At 38.7% G+C, this 22,372-nt stretch overlaps 1 protein-coding gene across 1 annotated transcript in view; it reads right to left on the bottom strand.

Annotated features, from left to right (window-relative positions):
- Window positions 1–4,500: 4,500 nt before the first annotated feature.
- pdss2 (prenyl (decaprenyl) diphosphate synthase, subunit 2) overlaps window positions 4,501–22,372 on the bottom strand; it is a 235,382-nt gene continuing 217,510 nt past the window's right edge. The window contains exons 7-8 of the mRNA XM_039747880.1: window positions 14,915–14,950; window positions 4,501–6,034 (exon numbers count right to left, since the gene is read on the bottom strand). Of these exons, the coding sequence (XP_039603814.1) occupies window positions 5,879–6,034; window positions 14,915–14,950 (192 nt within the window). The 3' untranslated portion in view covers window positions 4,501–5,878. The remainder of the gene's footprint in view (window positions 6,035–14,914; window positions 14,951–22,372) is intronic.

A 22,372-nucleotide genomic window follows, 5' to 3' on the forward strand; every position in this document is an offset into this window, starting at 1 on the left:
CCTCTGGCTTTTTGCCGCTTACCTTTTTACCATTTCTGGTTATTCACTGGACCTGACCTGCTAAAATTTCAATACAAATGAGGAAAACTGGGGTGTCTTAAAACATCTGACCAGCAGTGTAAATCACCTGGACCAGACAAAACAAGCCAGTAAATCTGATATACAAATCTATCCTGTATATAAAGAGTCAGTCGTCAAATTAAAAGAAACCGGTGTTCATCAGCAGGCTTTCAGATGGCTGTAAAATTGCCATAAGCACATCAGGCAAAGAGTTATGGTGGAAGGAAGTTTATCAGAATTAGGTGATGTTAAATGTGGTGTCCCTCAGGAAGCTGCACTGGGAACCCTTTGAACTTCTTAATTTATATCAATGATTTTGATACAACATGCATGTAATAAGCTGGATGTTTATCAATGCCACTAAACTAGGAGGAATTATGGAAACTCAAGAATCAGTAGAATTACCACAGATGGACTTGCAGATGGGCGGCACGGTGGCGCAGTGGGTAGCGCTGCTGCCTCGCAGTTAGGAGACCCAGGTTCGCTTCCCAGGTCCTCCCTGCATGGAGTCTGCATGTTCTCCCTGTGTCTGCGTGGGTTTCCTCCTGGTACTCTGGTTCCTCCCACAGTCCAAAGACATGCAGGTTAGGTTGATTGGCTTGGTGTGTGCGTGTGCCCTGCGGTGGGCTGGCACCCTGTCTAGGGTTTGTTTCCTGCCTTGCGCCCTGTGTTGGCTGGGATTGGCTCCCGTGACCCTGTGGTTAGGATATAGCGGGTTGGATAATGGATGGATGGACCTGAGCAGATATGTAACAGGTGAAGTTTAATGTAAGGAAAAATAGTACAAATACTACTTATAAATATGGTGGAGGTGACTGGAATGGCTGAAACTACACTGTCTACTTCCTCTGAAATATAAGGGAAAGAATTTTAGAGTTTGGACTGCTGTGTCAGACTCGGCTTAGCTCCTTCAACCTCCTCACACACATACACTACTGGTTAAAATTTTAGATCACCCCAGTTTTTCTTCAGAGGTTTAAATTTAAAGTTTACGTTAGAAAAAATTCAAAGAAAGGGAAATTTCAGAATATTATAAATGGGCCTTCTTCAGGGAACAACTAATAGGCTACAAACTACAGATGCTCTGCGGCAATTAAAGTAAATTAAGCCATGCAAGTTGAGGCAAACAATTTGCACAAGTGTCCCAACTTCTGTTGGCTACTGGTCTTATCTGGTCTATAAAATCTTTAGATTTATTTTTTGTTAGAGTTGCTTATGTGGAATGAAGAGCTCAATTGCCACTTTCCAATAGAGCTATTGATTTAAAATATACATATAGATACATCTATAATAATAAAGGGCAAAGCCCTCACTGACTGACTGACTGACTGATCACTAATTCTCCAACTTCCCATGTAGGTAGAAGGCTGAAATTTGGCAGGCTTATTCCTTACAGCTTACTTACAAAAGTTAGGCAGGTTTCATTTCGAAATTCTACACGTAACGGTCATAACGGTAGACAACGTCTGCCATGTTGAACTTTCTTATTTATGGCCCCATCTTCACAAAATTTGTTAGGTGGCTTCCCTGCGCTAACCAAAACCGACATACGTACTTATTTCGGTGGTATGACGCCACTGTCAGCCGCCATATTGAATTTTCCAAACATCACTAATTCTCCAAGTTCCCGTGTAGGTAGAAGGCTGAAATTTGGCAGGCTTATTCCTTACAGCTTACTTACAAAAGTTAAGCAGGTTTCATTTCGAAATTCTATGCGTAACAGTCATAATGGTCAACAACGTCCGCCATATTGAACTTTCTTATTCATGGCCCCATCTTCACGAAATTTGGTAGGCGGCTTCCTTGTACTAACTGAAACCAATGTACATACTTATTTCGGTGGTATGACACCACTGTCAGCCGCCATATTGAACTTTCCAACGTCACTAATTCTCCAACTTCCCGTGTAGGTAGAAGGCTGAAATTTAGTCCTTATTTCGGTGGTATGATGCCACTGTCGGCCACCATATTGAACTTTTAATGGAAACCGATATTCGTACTTATTTCGTTGGTATGACACCACTGTCGGCCGCCATATTGAACTTTCCAACGTCACTAATTCTCCAACTTCCCGTGTAGGTAGAAGGCTGAAATTTGGCATGCTCATTCCTTACAGCTTACTTACAACAGTTAAGCAGGTTTCATTCTGAAATTTTACGTGTAACGGTCATAACGGTTAACAACGTCCGCCATGTTGAACTTTCTTATTTATGGCCCCATCTTCATGAAATTTGGTAGGTGGCTTCCCTGAGCTAACCGAAACCAATGTACGTACTTATTTCGGTGGTATGACGCCACTGTCGGCCAACATATTGAACTTTTCAACAGTCTTTGTTACTTATGGGCCCATCTTCAAGAAATTTGGTACATGGTTTCCCAACGCTAACTGAATCCTACTTATGTACATATATACGTCCATAGCCTGCACCTCGGTCACCGTGTGAGGTGGCATTGGGTCCCCCATCCCAACGCCTCTCACATTGTTGGCTGCCTGCCTATATAAGGCCGTCCCTCGCTCCGGTCTCTACATTCCCTTCCTTGCTTCGCCACGGGATTCACGTCTCCCTACTGGTAACTACAGCCTTTTTGTTTAATCCACGGCTTCTCCGCTGTTTTATTGTTTGTTTATTACAATTATAGTTATTGTGTAGGTATTTTAGACTTACTTTACATTGCTCAGGTACCCATTTCCTTTATCGTTCCAACCCCCATTACCATGTCTATCGAGATGATCACTATTGATCAAGGAACTGTCACTTACCGAGTGGTTTCCATGCCCGGAGATGGCACCTACCTTTTCCATTCTCTTTGTTACATATTGCATGGCCATATCAGGCTCACTCTTGATATCCGGAGGAACATTGTGTCTTATGTATTGAATGACTGGGACAGGTTCAAGGTGTGGACTGATGACGGTACAGGAGATAATTATACTACACAGGAGCACTATAAGAGTGAAATGCTTAAGCCCTTCACCTATGGTTCTGCATGTGAGTTGACGGCTGCCGCTGAATTGTTCAGTTGTCACTTTCAAGTGTACCGAAATGGCCAAATATTTTACACCTTTCGAAACCGCCAATGCCTCTTAAACATCTTAGATTGACAAGTAACGATTTCAGTAGTGGACACTTTGATGTTTATGAATGTTTAAACTCTCAAAAGCTGGATGTGATTTTATCGATGAAACCGGTTGTGTGCTTACAACGCTTGACAGATGCCGAATGTCTCCTCAACACAAGTCCTACAAATACTGTAGTAATTGAAACAAACCATGAAACTCAAACCGATTATGACAGCAGCAATCCAAGCTGTGAGATTTGAGACAAGATTACTGTTCACATGGCCAACTGTAAGTTACATGCTTAAGAGTAAGCTCAGCGCACAGCTTGGTCATGTTACAACCGGAGGGCCGACTGACAACATGGTATACAAAGAGATGACGGCACCTCCTTAACATGTGTTCAGCCGCACCCCCACCTTGACAACGCGAGCAGCGTTATACGTCCGGAGAAAGACATTCAACCACGCCCTGGCCCAGAAATAAAGGACAAGTATTGTGTTTACAATGTTACGTAAGACAAGGCAATGAGACATCATTTAAAACAAGTCCACGGACATCTAACCTAGCAGCTGTTGGATTGCTGCTGGCAGACACTCTTCATCTGCTCCCAGCTCTTAAAACAACAACAAGAGACAAGCAAAACATGCAGCTCGCCAGCAGCAAAAAGATGATCAGAATGCTTCTCCTTAGCGTGCGTTCAGCCAAACTAAACCTTGCCGACCATACCCCACTCCACCCCCTTCACAACGCGAGCGACAGAGATGCGAAGTGGCAAAAGGACAGCTGCTGTACAGGCTTTGAAATGATCGGGCAGCGAGATTAGCAGAACAGTTTGCTCGCCAGCAGCAGAATGACAGCAGATGATCCGACGGCATCTCCTTAGCATGCGTTCAGCCACACCCCCTTCACAACGAGAACAGCATTATACGTCCTGCGAGAAAGAGATGTAACCACACCTGGGGCCGGAAATAAAGTATTGTTTTTACAAAAGTTTTAAAATAAAAAGGAAAATAATGCATATGTAACAATTCCCATGAAACTAACAATCTTTTTAAATTGTATATCCGGTAAACCAAACCCAGGGGTGGGCGATCAAAGCGAGCAGGAGGCGGATCCACCTAGCTTATTTAAAGGAAATTCACAATACACATCCATTATAATGAAAGGAATACTGGCAGTGCTGTAGGAATGGCTTGCTTTATTCGGTGGGTGGTTAATGAACACAGACCCCCTACAAAAGTTACTTATACCACTGTAACCTGATCAACTTTCAAGTTTTCTTCACTACATTGTTGTTACTACCCAGGACTAATTTACTTGGCTTGCTTGATGATTGAGTACAAAGTAGAAAGGCTTGCAAAACGTTGAACTCTTCACCATTTGTAGTCATTCGTATCTTTTATTTTACAAGAAAAAAAAAAACAGCATTTACATTAGTCATTTCTTTCTATTCATGGACATAATAAATCAGTCAAATTTAGCTGCTTCTTTCTTCCATGCACACATATGGATTTAACTATTCAGTAAGTGGAAATGAATTAATGGGAATTTCATCTGATTTGCTTGATTTTTTTTTACCTTACATCCATTTCTCAAATGATTTTTTTTTTACAAACAAATCAGACAATTAGGAGGTGACAGTCCACCTGGAAATAATAAAGCTTAAGTCACACCTGAGGATACCCTGCTGCTGTGCTGTCCGTGGAGTCCTATGAAAGCTGCTCCTTAATATTTGAATGACGGTGTAATAAAATCTGTTTGCTGTGCTAGCTGTCTCCAGATTGGCTGTAATTACACCACAGAAGGAAGAAAGGTAGCTGAATCCCAATCTAGATCATTTATGTAAACTCAGCCTTCTTGTCAACGTTGCTCTCAGGTTGCATGCATGCAAACCACAAAAATCATCTCTATGAACAAAACAGAGACAGTGTCAAGTTGCAGGCTGATGATATACCTTCTACTCTTTCTGTCATTGGTGATCTGTTGTTAAAGACTTTTAAAGTCTGCATCTTCAAGTTTAAATGGCTCATATTTACCCTTTAAATAACAAAGCCTTTGCTCCTGGCAATAGGATAAACTGGGTAAAAGCTGAGCCATTATAAGAAATAAAAGGAAGATTATAAAGAGGGAAGAGAGGGAAAAGTACACTTGATTTTTTTTCCTCCAGTTTAAGCATACTGTATATTGAGCCTGATATATTGAACAAATATCTTTAATGTAACCTCTTTTGCAAAAAAGACTACAAAAAGTGCAAAAACTGAGTTAAGAACAATCACAAGCTTCTTTCTGCTTTTTCATCTTCTTTCACTGAAGTGTCCTTCCTAATGAAAAGCAAAGCAAGCGTATGTAGTGAGTAACCGAGTGTTTCCTGTGACACCTGCAAGTTCACACCCCCTTTGTCCTCACAAGTGCAAGAAAACCACAGGCCACCACGCTGGCGCCATCCCTGGCTGTGTCCAATCAATACGGCCCTATTTCCTGTCCATTTGCTGAGGTCACAGCAGAAAGTCTCATTAATTATTTCTACCAGAGCAGCTTCAAGTGTGCTTCTGGCATGACAAGTGAAAGCTGTTTGACCTTTTTTGTGATTGTGTTTGATGCCACACACACACACTCACACAAGCTGTAAGCTTTAAATTAAATGCAAACAAGAGAATAAACACAAAACACGGCAACAGTATTGTTCACATTTTTAGTATACTGTAAAAATGTATTGATAGCTGCATGCAGTCTGGTATATACAAATTTGTGTTTGTGTTACAAATTGGTAACAGCGGTGGCAATATTTTCTAATGCTGATCGGGCCTCCGAGGGAGGAAAGCACTTTATAGCCTCAAGTGCTTTGTTTCCATGGTAATGACACAGGTCAATGGCAGAATCCACACCTTTGCCACTCTTCACTATTCTCCACAACTGTTGGGGAAAAAAAATAACAAGCAGAATTATTTACTTTAGTAAACCACATCAGCAAACACCCAACCAGGCACATCATTACTTGTACAATATGTGCGAAGATTGTGAATCGAATTATGGTTTTCCTTAGGAAATAAAACACATTGTTTAAACTCTACATCAGGCAAAAATATATGTTTACCTGGTTGTTATAATAACAAAAGGCTTTAGTTTCCCCCACATTCATGTTAGATTACAGTTAAGGCATTACTTTTTTAACTAATATGATCCCAACCTAACATGATTTATTGTAAAAGAAGAAAAAAAGAAAAATTAGGAAGGCAGCTTAACATAAGTCAGTGGAGGCACCAGGACAATACAAAAGGGTACTGCCACTCAGCTCACAACTTTAATTTAAAATAGCTCTACAGATTTGTTTTATCATTTACCTTTCAGTGAAACACTTTTAGGTTTATTCTGCATACCAAACAATTATTTTTAACTTTCACAAATAGCTTTAAAAGCCTGAAGTATAAAAAGCACAGAAAATTCTGGGGATTCCTCTTGCAAATTAAAGCAGGTTTAACTCGGACAAGACTTCATCAGCACTAGAGAACCAGTACAAATCCAAAAAAGACAGGCACTCTCTGCTTGGAGATTTCCTTAGAAAGAAATCCTTTGGGATGTGGACATCCAACATCTGACTATATACAATACGTTCATTTGCTTTTAGGACAGTTCCCTCTGACAAAGGTCACACTGTGGCTTGATGACTTCAAAACCACAAGCAAAATGAACCTGCCTGTTGTTGTATTGCTGACTACTGTACTTAATTTTTATTTAGTAAATTCCTTTAAAATGACATGAAAGCAGGTCCTATGACATGCCTAAAATTGTCTAAGCAAGTAAATATAAATGTAAACATAACCAATAGAGACGTTAACTTTGTGCTAATGTATTGTTTTTAGCATGAGGTGCAGAAGACAGGTTTTTTAATTTACTTTGACTCTGTTTCATTTCAGTGTCAGGAGAACATTTTAAAATAAACCCATGATATACCTACTTGTAGCAAAATTTATTCAAGCCTGGATGAACCTTGTAAAGTGACGAGAGGTTCAGCTCATGCTGGTAAGAAATAATACTTTTATTCCAGTACTGTATAAAACGATTCATTGACTGCATACTTCAAGTAACAGCATTTAGAACAATTATGTTGTAGGTATTTTCTTAAAAATATTAAAACAAGAGGATCAGTATAGCAGTAAGTAAATTCAATAGTTTCCCAAAACAGAAGGCAAGCATTTATCTAGTATCAAATGTACAAAGTGCAAGAATGTGTCATCTTTAAAACCCACTTCTGGATAGGACTGTACACCTTGTCTTTGCAATCCTTATGAATTACTTTTCTAACCAAAATCCAAGAATATATATATATCAGCTGCAGGGACAGGGCGACTGGTTGCAATCGAGGGAAAGATGAATGCGGCCAAGTACAGGGATATCCTGGACAAAAACCTTCTCCAGAGTGCTAAGGACCTCAGACTGGGCCGAAGGTTTACCTTCCAACAAGACAATGACCCTAAGCACACAGCTAAAATAACTAAGGAGTGGCTTCACAACAACTGTGACTGTTCTTGAATGGCCCAGCCAAAGCCCTGACTTAAACCCAATTGAGCATCTCTGGAGAGACCTAAAAATGGCTGTCTACCAACGTTTAACATCCAACCTGACAGAACTGGAGAGCATCTGCAAGGAGGAATGGCAGAGAATCCCCAAATCCAGGTGTGAAAAAATTGTTGCATCTTTCCCAAGAAAACTCATGGCTGTATTAGCTCAAAAGGGTGCTTCTACTAAATACTGAGGAAAGGGTCTGAATTCTTAGGACCATGTGATATTTCAGTTTTTCTTTTTTAATAAATCTGCAGCAATTTCAAAAATTCTTTTTTGTCTGTCAATATGGGGTGCTGTGTGTACATTAATGAGGAAAAAAAGTAATTTAAATGATTTTTGCAAATGGCTGCAATATAACAAAGAGTGAAAAATTGAAGGGGTCTGAATACTTTCCATACCCACTGTGTATATATATATATATATATATATATATATATATATACACTCACCTAAAGGATTATTAGGAACACCTGTTCAATTTCTCATTAATGCAATTATCTAATCAACCAATCACATGGCAGTTGCTTCAATGCATTTAGGGGTGTGGTCCTGGTCAAGACAATCTCCTGAACTCCAAACTGAATGTCAGAATGGGAAAGAAAGGTGATTTAAGCAATTTTGAGTGTGGCATGGTTGTTGGTGCCAACCGGGCCGGTCTGAGTATTTCACAATCTGCTCAGTTACTGGGATTTTCATGCACAACCATTTCTAGGGTTTACAAAGAATGGTGTGAAAAGGGAAAAACATCCAGTATGCGGCAGTCCTGTGGGCGAAAATGCCTTGTTGATGCTAGAGGTCAGAGGAGAATGGGCCGACTGATTCAAGCTGATAGAAGAGCAACTTTGACTGAAATAACCACTCGTTACAACCGAGGTATGCAGCAAAGCATTTGTGAGGCCACAACATGCACAACCTTGAGGCGGATGGGCTACAACAGCAGAAGAACCCACCGAGTACCACTCATCTCCACTACAAATAGGAAAAAGAGGCTACAATTTGCACAAGCTCACCAAAATTGGACAGTTGAAGACTGGAAAAATGTTGCCTGGTCTGATGAGTCTCGATTTCTGTTGAGACATTCAAATGGTAGAGTCAGAATTTGGCGTAAACAGAATGAGAACATGGATCCATCATGCCTTGTTACCACTGTGCAGGCTGCTGGTGGTGGTGTAATGGTGTGGGGGATGTTTTCTTGGCACACTTTAGGCCCCTTAGTGCCAATTGGGCATCGTTTAAATGCCACGGGCTACCTGAGCATTGTTTCTGACCATCTCCATCCCTTCATGACCACCATGTACCCATCCTCTAATGGCTACTTCCAGCAGGATAATGCACCATGTCACAAAGCTCGAAACATTTCAAATTGGTTTCTTGAACATGACAATGAGTTCACTGTACTAAAATGGCCCCCACATTCACCAGATCTCAACCCAATAGAGCATCTTTGGGATGTGGTGGAACGGGAGCTTATTGCCCTGGATGTGCATCCCACAAATCTCCATCAACTGCAAGATGCTATCCTATCAATATGGGCCAACATTTCTAAAGAATGCTTTCAGCACCTTGTTGAATCAATGCCACGTAGAATTAAGGCAGTTCTGAAGGCGAAAGGGGGTCAAACACCATATTAGTATGGTGTTCCTAATAATCCTTTAGGTGTATATATATATATATATATATATATATATATATCCTCTTGTAATTACTTCCTTAAAAATGAAGGTTAAGTATATTTCACTGAATCAATTTATTGCATTTATTTTATTTCACCCAGCACAGGGTCAAGGGGTCTCGTCCGGAGTCTCTTCCAGCAGATTACATACTGAGTAACCGTTTCATTAGTTACACCTACTAATCTGATGGAATTTACCACTCAAAAAGTAATAACTTCACATTTTCATAAAAGACAACAGGAAACAGACCACTGATGAATGTATGCATGCAGAGCAGTAGAGGGGCTATAAGAAGACAACTTAGCAGCAGTGTACCAAAAAAGTGCTGAAAGAAGCATGTCATAAGGCACAGCTCTGTGAAAAACACAGTGATGACGTTTCAGTGGCCTTAAAACAATGAAAAATGGGACTGGAAGAATGTTATTATTTGGTTTGATGAATCCTGCTTCCAGAAGATTCATGCTGATAGACATGCATATCTCTCTAAACTCCACTCCAACTCCTGTCAGTTGTCAGTTGTACAGGCCAGTGGACATGGTGTAATGGCGTTAAACATATTTAATTTGGTCTGTTAGTAGGAGCTGATCAATATTTGAATGCTATATGCTATCTGAGTATTACTGCTGATCACATGCACTCTATGTGCAAATACCAGGATGCTAAATAAGTCCCAGACTAGAATTAATTTATTGTCCCCATGTCCTTCCCCATCGCCAGATCTCAATCTAAATTCAGTTAGGAATACTGAGATCCGCCTGGTTTTAGACATACATTCATATTTTTAAATACAATTACCTTGCACTCCATAAATTGGTGCATATACATGTTAAAGCTCTTCAAATATAAAGTTCAAATGTGACAAACCTGAACCATAAAAAGACCTTACTCACACCACCTAGAGTGATGATAAGTGCAAGATTAGAGGATGATTGCAGATCCACATAACATTTAATGAGGGGTGTACGCACCACAAGTGCTGGAGCCCTTTTAATATTGTTGATTATTTTTAGGAGGGTAACAAACATTTGAATTAAGCAGGCACTGACCCCTTTTGATAATTTTTCAGTAATGCTTTAGTTTAGGTACTGCAAATATGCATCTATTAGTCATATATTGCTAAGTAACAAGACCTTAAGAAAGGATTATTTTGGTCTTAGTAACAGTTACAAAGCATCACTAAAGTGGTCAATCATTTCTGCACAGAGTGGGATATTAAGAGACTTTGACACACTAACCAAATAACTTACGAATAGGAAGGATTTGCAGATCTTACACTGAACTATAATATGTCTTACTTAAGCCAACTCAGACTATTCCAAAGTTAAGTTATTTAAGCAGACCACTTTATAGAGAAGAATAACCACTTTTTGATGCTTTCTAATTATTATTAAAACCGTTGGAAGCCTTTGTTAATATCTTGTTACATAACAGTATAGTATATACAGTAGTAGTATATACTGTAGTATAGTATAACAGTAGAGTAAGAAATGCATTTTTGCAGTACCTACACTATATTACCTTTTTTCTGTCCACTACTTATAGTATGATTAGTAAATTTCAGGCCTATTGTGCTCTGATGTCTTCACTAAAACACACACATTCTCAAAGCTGCTCAATCCAATTCAAGGTCACAGGTGGCTGGAGTCTATGGCCTCAATGCTTGGGAACAAAGTGAGAAACAAACCTTGAACAAGATGCAAAATCCATCACAGGACACACATATGCATATTAACCTACTGCAAGTCTTTGTGAATGTGGGAGTAAATCCAGACTATCTTGTGACTATCCTCATTCAGATGAGGGAAGAACATGCACAGTCCAAGAAGACAAAGATTTGCTGCATGCTTTAAACACAAGAAGCTGAAACCATGATATTCACTGTTCAATTATACACTTCACTTGCTCTAGGCAACACAAATGGACACTGCAGTGTAAAATCATCATTATACTGGTCTTATTCAGCATTTTACTTCAATGCCAAATGTTTCATTGCATTTATTGCTACTTCATTTACTCTTTGCTGTTGGTGTGCCACCAAATGCGGCACGCCCCCTTTCTTAAACAGCTGGCTTTTAACCCGTAATGCTTCCCTCATTTGTTACATATGTACTGCACGGAAATCATGTGCTGAAATTGGCGGTCCACCAGACACTGTATTTTTACAGACAGAATAGACTATGGATGATGTGTTGCTTGTACCTGTCAGTCACTTGGCACATCAGTCATCTGCAGTATATGTTTATTGTGGATTTGCTCAAGTTAAATTCCTCCTAGGGCACCTTGTCTGTTGTTATAAATCATTTTGATCAATTGAGGTCTGCAGAATGATATGAAAAATCAGGAGGCCCTCTACTACTTTGAGACATCACACTTTTGCAAATCAATCTATTGTACAAAGACAAATCTAGGAATAGCATACTCTTTTCATGAGCCATTGATTTAATTCTTACCGTTAATTAAAAGTATCTCTAAAATTACCAAAATAAACTTGGTATACAACACAAACTGCCACATACAGGCAGCATTATAGTGTTTGAACAGCTACTGCATGATTGGCACATCTGGTTCAATTCTTTTAAAATATAATAATGGTATTCAATATGAACTCTGTCCAAAGTCCCTTCATGCAAAACTAATGTTTGCTGAATCTTTGAATCAATTCTGTTCTATGCAGCATGGAACGAAATAAATTTAAGCTATAATGGAAGTTTGTGTGTTTTAAGAGCAAATTTAAAAGTTTATATAGTACTACGGGGTTCCCCCCTGCTCAATTCGCTCGCCAGTCACTTCATGTCTCTGCCGCTCATGTTGTGAAGAGGGGGGCTGAATGCACCCCAAGGAGACACAGTCGCTGCTCCAAAACCCGCTCTTAAACAGTGATACAACGGGAAACAAAGTTTTTTTTACCTCCTCTTTGCTCAGCCAGCTGCTGGATTGTTGCTGCTGCCGTGCCGTGTGATCTGCATCTCGTGCTGCGCTTCAAACATTTAAAAGCCTGTACAGCAGCTGTCCTACACGCGAGACGTGAGTTCCTGATATTTTTTAGTTTATACTTTAAAAACAGAATAAGAATCTGAAAATCTAACAACGTCACTTTAAAGTTTGGTAAGTTGTGAAAAGAAGGACACCAAACATATATATATGTAGCTTTTAAAATAAGCCGATTTTGACAAAAAAACATGACATAAAAAACATCACTGTTGCACTTTTACTTTAGAATCACCAGTTGACCTAACCTGAAAATCTTTGGGAATGCAAGATAAAAACCTGACTACCTAGAGATAATCCCACACCAACACTGGGGGAGTGTGAAAACACTGCCCAGAGTGAGATCTGAGCACAGGACTCTTAAGCCGTGAGGCAACAAGCCTAACCATTGTACCACAGTGCTTTTGATAGATAGATAGATAGATAGATAGATAGATAGATAGATAGATAGATAGATAGATAGATAGATAGATAGATAGATAGATAGATAGATAGATAGATAGATAGATAGATAGATAGATAGATTGATAGATAGATAGATAGATAGATAGATAGATAGATAGATAGATAGATAGATAGATAGATAGATAGATAGATAGATAGATGGCACGGTGGCGCAGTGGTAGCGCTGCTGCCTCGCAGTTAGGAGACCTGGGTTCTCCGGTCCTCCTTGCGTGGGTTTGCATGTTCTCCCGTGTCTGCGTGGGTTTCCTCCGGCGCTCGGTTTCCTCCCACAATCCAAAGACATGCAGGTTAGGTGGATTGGTGATTCTAAATTGGCCCTAGTGTGTGCTTGGTGTGTGGGTGTGTTTGTGTGTGTCCTGCGGTGGGTTGGCACCCTGCCTGGGATTGGTTCCTGCCTTGTGCCCTGTGTTGGCTGGGATTGGCTCCAGCAGACCCCCGTGACCCTGTATTCGGATTCAGCGGGTTAGAAAATGGATGGATGGATGGATAGATAGATAGAAATAATTATGCATGCACAATGGAGTCAGATCATACACCAAAATGACTTAAAGGAAAGAAAACAAAAAAAAAAAAGAAAAACTTCTCACTTGGATGGCACAGTCACAACAAGCCAGTTGGTATAAAGGAGCCCCAGTAGTGTTTCTTGACACACTTCTGCAGAGCGATTTGCTGGCTTAAAGTCCTCAGTGTTGTTATGTCAGACACGGGATGTGTAGCATTGTTCATAATGGCACTCAGTTTTGTTTTAATTCTCTCTCTCTTTCTTCGCTATTACCTCCAGATTGAGTCCTATAACTGAGCTTGCCCTTTTAACTTGTTGATTCATATTGTTTGTTCATATTGTTCTGCTGCTAAGTGTTGAAAATAATCATAGAAATCTTTTAACATTTTTGTAATTTTTAATGTTTCCTGCATCATTAATCAGTTGGTACTTTCACAAGCTCAATGGTCATTTCAGATTTGCTGGTGATTTTCTAACTGACAATAAACACTCAACACAGAGGCTGTGGGGTAATACTATTCTGGGAACAACTGTTGATTTGAGGCTCAGCTGATTGAAGACTCTACTACAATCCTCATCTTCCCATGGAAAGGGACAGTTTACTTTGCTGCTCAGTGAGGCAGTTAAATATTTCAGCAGTCTCAATTGTCTCTTAGCCCTTCATTCTTCAGATGTTTCATTTAGGCCCGCAAAACCACTGTGCAGAGGTGGACAATCTTTCCACACATACCAGTAATTGCAGCTTGTGACTGCTTATCAACAAGTCATATAAAATACCTCTGCATTTAGTGCCTTTGTGTCTCCTCCAGAAATAGGTTCTCCACTTTGTGACCAGTAATCTGATTTCAGTGCCTCTATACCAGCATTTGAAACCATTCATTTATAGCTTTCCTGTCTTTCTCATTTTCTGAATCTCAACAACATATTCAGCTCTCACTCTGGCAACAGTGGCAGTGGCATTTCCTTTTAGAAGTCATTACGGAGTATCACATGCCTTCATTGAATTATAAATTAGGAATGAATGCCACCTGAAAGAGACTTTGAAGCAGACCCACTGCCAGTTTTTTGAGTTTGATTACAAAAAGTTAAAATATAACAGGCACTTCAGTTGGCACATGCCTCTGAAAAAGTATACATTTCTTTAAAACAAGTTTAATTCAAGTAATCCCTTTAAAGCCAATAGACATTTCTTTTATGCTATCTAGCTATACATGAACACAGCCATTAAGGATAAGTAGTCTTATTTAACACATTGCAGAAACAAAGATATACAGTACAGTATATTAAATTGTCCTAAAGGTATAAATGTCTTATGATAGTACACTGCACACACAACAGGTCATAAATGTCTTGCCTCTGTCCTAGAATATACCATCATTTTATTTTCTATGGCCAAGTTGCTGTTGCAGGAATCCACATGCCATATCGATATCTTTGGGTGCAAGGCAGGAGCAATGCACAGAACCCACACAGAGAATGACTGGGGCCACTACTTGACTATACCATTTAATTTAATAAACGCAGCAAGTATGACCTACATTTATATTTCTTCACAGGGATGGACTATAGCAATAATAATAATAGTAACAAAGAAATACTCACCTCTGAGTAGCCTGCATCATGATGGCTGGATTTAGCCTTAAAAGAAATGTAAAAAAATTTAATTAAAATTATTCAGACAAAACATGAAGACACTATTCAGCCAATGTGGAAGACTAAACATATGACACAATTTGTGTTTAATGTGCAACTTATTCTTTATCTATCCAACTAAATGTAGCTTGAGAAAATATCTTTTTATATCTTAATAATGTACAAATTTAATACACATTGTATCTAAAGCCAAATTGTACATACCTGCTTAAACAACAAACATAGAACACTTATAAAAAGAAAAACACTTTTATGAACGCACAAAATTTAAAATACAATAATCCTGCCGTATACAGAACTAACTATAGAAGTGTAAGGACCCTTTTATTTCAAAATGGGCATCTTACAGATTCTCCAGTCATCACTCCATCCTACAGATTCTCCAGTCATCACTCCATCTCCCTTTTAGGTAAATGGATAGGTACAACTTTATTTAGCTATTAAATAAACAAATAAATAAATATTATATTACAACAAACAAAAGAAAACTTCTGACTTGGCTACTGATAAAAAGAGCAATTACAGTCACAGTGGGGGCTTATACAGATGTATTGCTGTTGGTATAAAGGAGCCCAAGTAGCGTTTCTTGACACACTTCTGCTTACCAATTTGTTGGCTGAAAGTACTCAATGTATGAGGGAAAGGATGTGCAGCTTTGTTTTAATTCTCTCCTTCTCTATGATGTCCAGAGTGTATCTTATAACTGAGCTTAACCTTTTAATTAGCTTGTTGATTTGGTGGGCCTCCTGCCACATTAAAAAAGCTCAGTCTCCTAAGAAATAAAAAAAAAAAGAGTCTGCTCTGATCTTTCTTCTATAGTTCCTCTGTGTTATGAGAACAGTCCAACCTGTCATTGATGTGGACCCCCAAATACTTGTAGGCGTGGACCACCTCTACATGCACTCCTTGAATATTGATTGGACACAGAAGCTCTTTGGTGTGGCAGAAGTCAATAACCAGTTCCTTAGTTTGGCTGATGTTAAGATGCAGAAAATTCTCTTTGCACCAAGAAATAAACTTCTCCATCCGACTCCTAACCTCTGTCTCATCCCCATTATCAATACACCCCATAAGTGCAGAATCATTTGATAATTTCTGCAAATGACATACTGTAACCTGGTGTTATACTTGTAGTCAGAGGTGTACAGAATAAAGAGGAAAGGAGACAGGACTGTTCCTTTTGGTGCTCACATCCATAACAGAAACACAGTCATTGAGTCTCACAAACTGCAGACTCCCTGACAGATATCTAGGGCACCATAGGCTCGTCCACTTGCATGTCCCTGTGGTTACCCTTTAACAACAATGTCTGGATGGTACTGAAGGCACTGGAAAATTAAAGGGAGATAATCCTCACAGTGCTGCCAGATTTGCCCAGATGTGGATACGCCGTGTGGAGTAGATGATTGCATTTAATCAACTAGCAGTCTGTGGAATCATGCCCAGTGTTTCAATAATGAGTGCACTTTCTGGACAGCTCCAACTGTCAATGGCAGCGTTCGTAAGAATGTAAAAAACGTATTTACTCCTTCCTTGTAGGTTTCTGATGGGCTTGCATGATTCAGGAGTTCTTAATGCCATGAAGATGCAAGTTCCTCGTAGCTTTACCAAGAATAATCCTAAGTATCATTATCAGATTAAGAGTGGTCCAGAAAATGTGGACTACACTAATATTTTAAACTCATGCAAATATACAATTTTCCAAAACAATTACACTGTAGACCCACTTAATGAACCATTAAATACCTGGTGGTTGGTTGACCCATATAACCATATTAGTTCCCCCCAAATAAGCCATACATAGCTTCCATCTGGGCCTACCATCAAATGAAGCAACAGTGAAGTGACTTGTATGAATGTAAAAAGATCTGAACAGGCTAGACTGATTTTTTTAAGTTTTAAATAAGTCAGTGTTTTGAGTCTTCACTCAAAGAAGAGCACTATACAAAAATAAAGTGAAACTATATCATATATTGGCAAAGGAATATTGTCTTTCAAACATGATATTGGTTGAGAAATGTGTTGCCTCCATGCTAGTTTGAGATGCACTAAAACATTCCTTTGTGTTGCACTACATAGTATTTTGCCTTTTTAGAGACTGGGTTTAATGTGTAAATGTTTAAAACAGTTTTGCCTATTAATTTTATATTTAATTGGGAGTTATCAGTTCTAATAAATGAGTTAGAAAAACACCATGCTTAATAAGAACCCAAGAGGTGAAATGTCATTGGATTTTAATGTATTTATGGATTATCCATAAAAACACTTTGTTCCAAAGTTTAAAAATCCAGTTTCTAGTCATGTCATTTGATCCGATTTTTGCAGAGATCTAGATCAGATATTTGGAGCATCAGATGAACAAGTAGTGAGAGTGTTGTGGAAAGGCTTTTCTGGAAATTCTGTTGAACTCTCACTTACAGAACAGGTGAGATGTGGAATCTGAATCACACTTACTGCAGATATCAGAAGTGAAGGTGGCTGTATGGAGATGTTCATAATTGCCTGTCACAGAATGGGTGCCAAACCAGTGAGTGCACGTGTGCAAAGAGCTTGGTAAGTCTAAGGTGAATGACTTTCAGATAGCCGAGTTATTTACCGACTCCCAAAAATAGACACTTCGTTACTCTAGGCTGTTCGTAGAATTAGTGGGATAACAATGAAGTTTGACTGTGAGGGTTACTGACGCTTAGAAATGTACTTCCAAGACACCTCAGCCTGGTATAAGTGCCTATTTAGGATTTTTATCTTTTATAGATATGCTGTGTAAACATATTTTGACTATTACAGCATGTGTGGCTACTAGGAAAAATAAAATATTTATCTTGCTGATCTCTCCTTCTACTCTCATCATGGCTCTTTTTTGACTGTTTTAACCTAGTTCCCCAATTGAGCTAACACATTTAGCCAGAAATGCACATTTACACATCTCTTTGTTCTCTACTGCCTTCCTGCACATTGGAAAATTGTTTTAGAGTCTGGCATGATGGGCTCTACCTGACCAGCACACATGTGATGTAATGGTTGACTACATGTTCTCATTTCTGCTATTATGTGACTGACACAATTTGTCTAGAAACAGACGGTTTTCAGTGTGACTGACAAGCAACTCATGAAAGCAGGCACAGTCCCAAAAAATACAATCCTGCATAATGAAGAAGAAACACCATGGAATAAGGAGACAAGTGTTCATCTTATCTTCAACACATGAGCAGTTATGTGCATTTCCATGAAGTGTTGTTTTTCGACTAGGAAAGCAGTAATGATGGTATAGTCCCTAGTGACTGGAGGAAGGTGTTTGTTTCTGCGGCCAGTTTTATGTACTGCTACATTCTGGTATTTGTTGAGTGAGGTTTGTATTTTGCACCCTGGCCATTCAGCTGCATTTGTTGAAAGTGGGGACAGGTGTAACTTAATTCCTTTCCTATTTATGGACAGGATATCACTGAACAACAAAAACCAGACAGCGTGCAGTTTTGATGTTTGCTTACTTACAGACAGACAGACAGACAGACAGACAGACAGATAGATAGATAGATAGATAGATAGATAGATAGATAGATAGATAGATAGATAGATAGATAGATAGATAGATAGATAGATATAAAGGCTTTGGGTGGAGATTTCAATAAGAAAAACAGGGAAGTAACATCACTTCAGGAGAGGCCCACCAACTCAACAACCTAATTTAAAGGACAAGCTCAATAGTAGGATGCATTCTGGACCCCTGGGAGGTTGTAGCAAAGGAGAGAAATAAAATAAGTGCCATTATAAACAATGCTGTACATCCTCTCTCTGACACACTAATGCTAAGTACTTTCAGTCAACGAATCATTCAGCAGAAGTGTGTCAAGAAATGCTACTGGGGCTCCTTTATACAGGGTGAGGCAGAAAGTCGGATGTCTTTGAAATGGCTAGAACTCACCACTAGGTGGAGTGACAGATGTGCGGTGGGTGGCGTTAGGTTTGCGAAGTTTTAGCATTTTTTTATTTTCTTTTTAGTTGAAACCATGGAGCCGAGGACGATAGAACACCGCGTTTTTGTGTATGACTGTTTTGTCAAGAACAACCAATCTATTACCGCAGTTCAGCATGAGTTTCGTTGCCATTTTAATATCCACAGAAATAAAGCTGTTCACGCTCGTAACACTATTCTACGTTGGGTTAAAGCACTTTCTACTCTAATGAACAAAAGACCGCCAGGGGCTACACGAACGGCACATACCCCTGAAAATGTGGAAAGCGTACGACTAGCCCTGCTGCGCAGTCCAAGTCGATCTGCTTGGAAGCATTCTTCTGAACTTGGCCTCAGTTATAGTTCGGTAAGGCGTATGTTGCATTTAGACCTGCATTTCCATCCCTACAAACTGTCAAATGCTATTTCAATATGAACTCAAATCAATTCAATAAATTTCTTTGTAAAAAAAAAAAAATTAACAATTTTGTAAAAAAAACGTCCGTCCTTTTTGCCTCACCCTGTACGAACAGCAATAAGTCTGTTTAATGCCTCACTGGGATTGTGAGTGCCAAGGAAGAAGTTTTTTTTTCTTTTTAGTTGTCTTCCCTTTTGGTCATATTGGTGTGTGATCAGAGCATAGTATGTGTGTATATTTATTTATTTCTTTGTTTGTTTGTTTGTTTATCTACCTATTTATGTATTTATTTATTTAAAGACCTTCTGTATGAAGCCAAATTCCCTTTGGGGGCGTCTACAAAATTCCTCACTGTGACTGTGTCTGCCAAGTCAGAAGTTTTTCCTTTTAATTTTCTTCCTTTATAGTCGTTCTGGTGCCTTTTCAGACCAGTGTGTGTGTGTGTGTGTGTGTGTATTTATTTATTTACATATCTACCAATTTATGTATTTATTTATTGAAAGAGCTTCTGTAAAAAGCCAAATTTCCCCCTGGGGATAAATAAAGTTCTATCTATCTACCTATCTAATAGGGAATATCAGTCCAGGCACAGACACCAGCAGTTTATGAACACAGTTACATGGCGCTCCTTCTGTTGGGCCTCTTCGTCAAAACAAATGCTAATGGAATTGCTGGCAATGCAGAAGCAACAGGTGTAATAGGCTTGTCATAAACTATCATAAAAGATTATGGGCTTGAACAGAAGGCACCATTTATTATTGTCATTAGCTTTGAGCATTTTATTTTGAAATATCTGTATATAAATCACATTTTAGATGAACAGTTACAATAAAATATTATTATCACTAAAAGATAAAAAATACAAAACAAACAGATTTACAGATTAATTGCTATGCTTTGGTGTTTTCAGTAAAGTTTGTCTAGTCAGTGGCTCTGGGTACTGAAAAACAGGACCATAAGTTGTTTTGTATTATATACTCTATATATAAGGAGTATAAAAGTAACTTTGATTAGAAAGAATGTATGTACTGTATTTGTCATGTTTACATTAAAATAAGGTTTACATTTCAAAAGCCCATAAAACATTGCGTTTCAAGTGACTTCACATTGCTGAAGGCATATATTTACAGAGTTGATGTCCTCCTAGCTACTAAGACTGGCCATAAGGAAAAATAAGAGGATACCACATGGAATAAGTATGGGCAGTTATTAAGTATGAAAAAAATAAACTCTTCAAACAAATGAAACATTTCTACTGAAATATCTTGAGTGACAAAACCTGATTATAAATGAAACACATCTTTTTCATAGTACAACACACCCTGTTAACAGATACAGTCGGGACCTTAATAACAGTCTCTGAGAATGCACTTCAGGTTAACCACTCTCTTTTACCAGCTATTATTTATGATGTCATATTTAATTCCAACCATTGATCTACTGTAGTTTTTACTGCTGTGCTATTGTCACAAAGATTTATTATTATTAGTAGTATCTATATATATATAATTCACTAAGGCAAGACACCCATGGAAAGCGGCGTATGGTACTCCGCGGGTTGGCTAGTTATTATTATTATTTATTCAACTGACGACTTACAACATTTGAGATTTTGTTTTTCCAATTGGAGCACAGGCAGGTGAAGTGGCTATCACCAATGTACGGTGTACAGTCTCAGGGCAGCACAGTGGGGCAGTGTGTAGGACTTCACAGACACAGCATCCAGTGTTCTGTTCCTAGACCTGGTTGTTGTCTACATGAAATTTGCATGTTTTCCATGTGTATGACTGTTTCCCTCCAACATGTGTCATTCACATTAATTCGAAACTGGCCCTGTTTGTGTGTGTCTACATGAGTAGTTTTTCAATGGACTCCTGTCTTGTATCCAGTGCTGCCAGGACAGGCTCCAGCCATTTTGACAATTAATTTAATTAAGTCTGTCTGAGAATGTTATACAATCTTATGTTACTGTGCTATCAATGTCACTCTGCAGCTAGTAAAACATGAGAGGCTGTAAAAGTATAACTGTAAAAAGCTGAGCTCCTCTAGCATTAGTACATCTGCTGAATATGTACAAACATTTCTGAGTTTTCTATCTTCCATCAGAGCAGTAGACAGACCGACAATGAATGCATGTTTGCCTTGTGCTAAAGACATTGCAAGGTTGCTTTTCTAATAGTTGGCACACTCTTTCCTAAATTTAACCTCCAAATGTACAAAAACATCCTGTGTGTAGCCAATAATTCTAAGTGATTTCAAGATATGCACTTACCTTTATGCTCTGGTGATAGGCAACTGAATACTGCAAACGGGATTAAAGTTACAGTAAATAGATTATAATACCAGCAAAATGGCTGCAAGGTCATGTGCCTGTGTACTTTCTATACTTATAGTTGGTAATTAGGAGCAAGCCAGCAGAAGACAAGTTGGTGAAGTAACAAGCTTGGGAGTGGGCTTTGGAGCTTGAGATCTCATTGGACTATACCAGGTAGCAGGTTCTCTATTTTTATAATATTGGTTTCTTCAAAATAGCATTAGTATAATCATCACTGATAAACTGATCAGTTTCATATAATACAAAGTGCATCTTATCTGTTCTTTGTCATAAAACGATAAAAATAAAATTTGTTTGTAAATAATTACAATAATGACACAAACACCTGAGTCAGACTAGAACCACTGCTAGCCAACTCTTGGTACCTAAGTGTCTTTCCTCATAATAATCAGATCTACCTTCACTGGAACTTAGCTTCACACTTTGGAGAACAAAGACAACTGTAGAACTAAGACATGTAAGAAACTCCGGAGATGAAGGACAATTTATGGCAAATTATTATCCTACAATTGGAAATTTGCACTCGTATGATTAAATGATGAATATCAAACCAAATTAAAAGAAAAAACATGCAATAATTTACACAGCCAGAAGACAAATCCTAACATAAATGCAATATATTTTGGAAAGCTTTTCTGTCCTGGTTGGGCTACACTACCAATAAGCAGCCTAATTAAAAAGGTGTGATTAATCTGCTTTTTC

This window comes from Polypterus senegalus, chromosome 3 (assembly GCF_016835505.1).
Source record: "Polypterus senegalus isolate Bchr_013 chromosome 3, ASM1683550v1, whole genome shotgun sequence".
NCBI lineage: Eukaryota > Metazoa > Chordata > Cladistia > Polypteriformes > Polypteridae > Polypterus > Polypterus senegalus.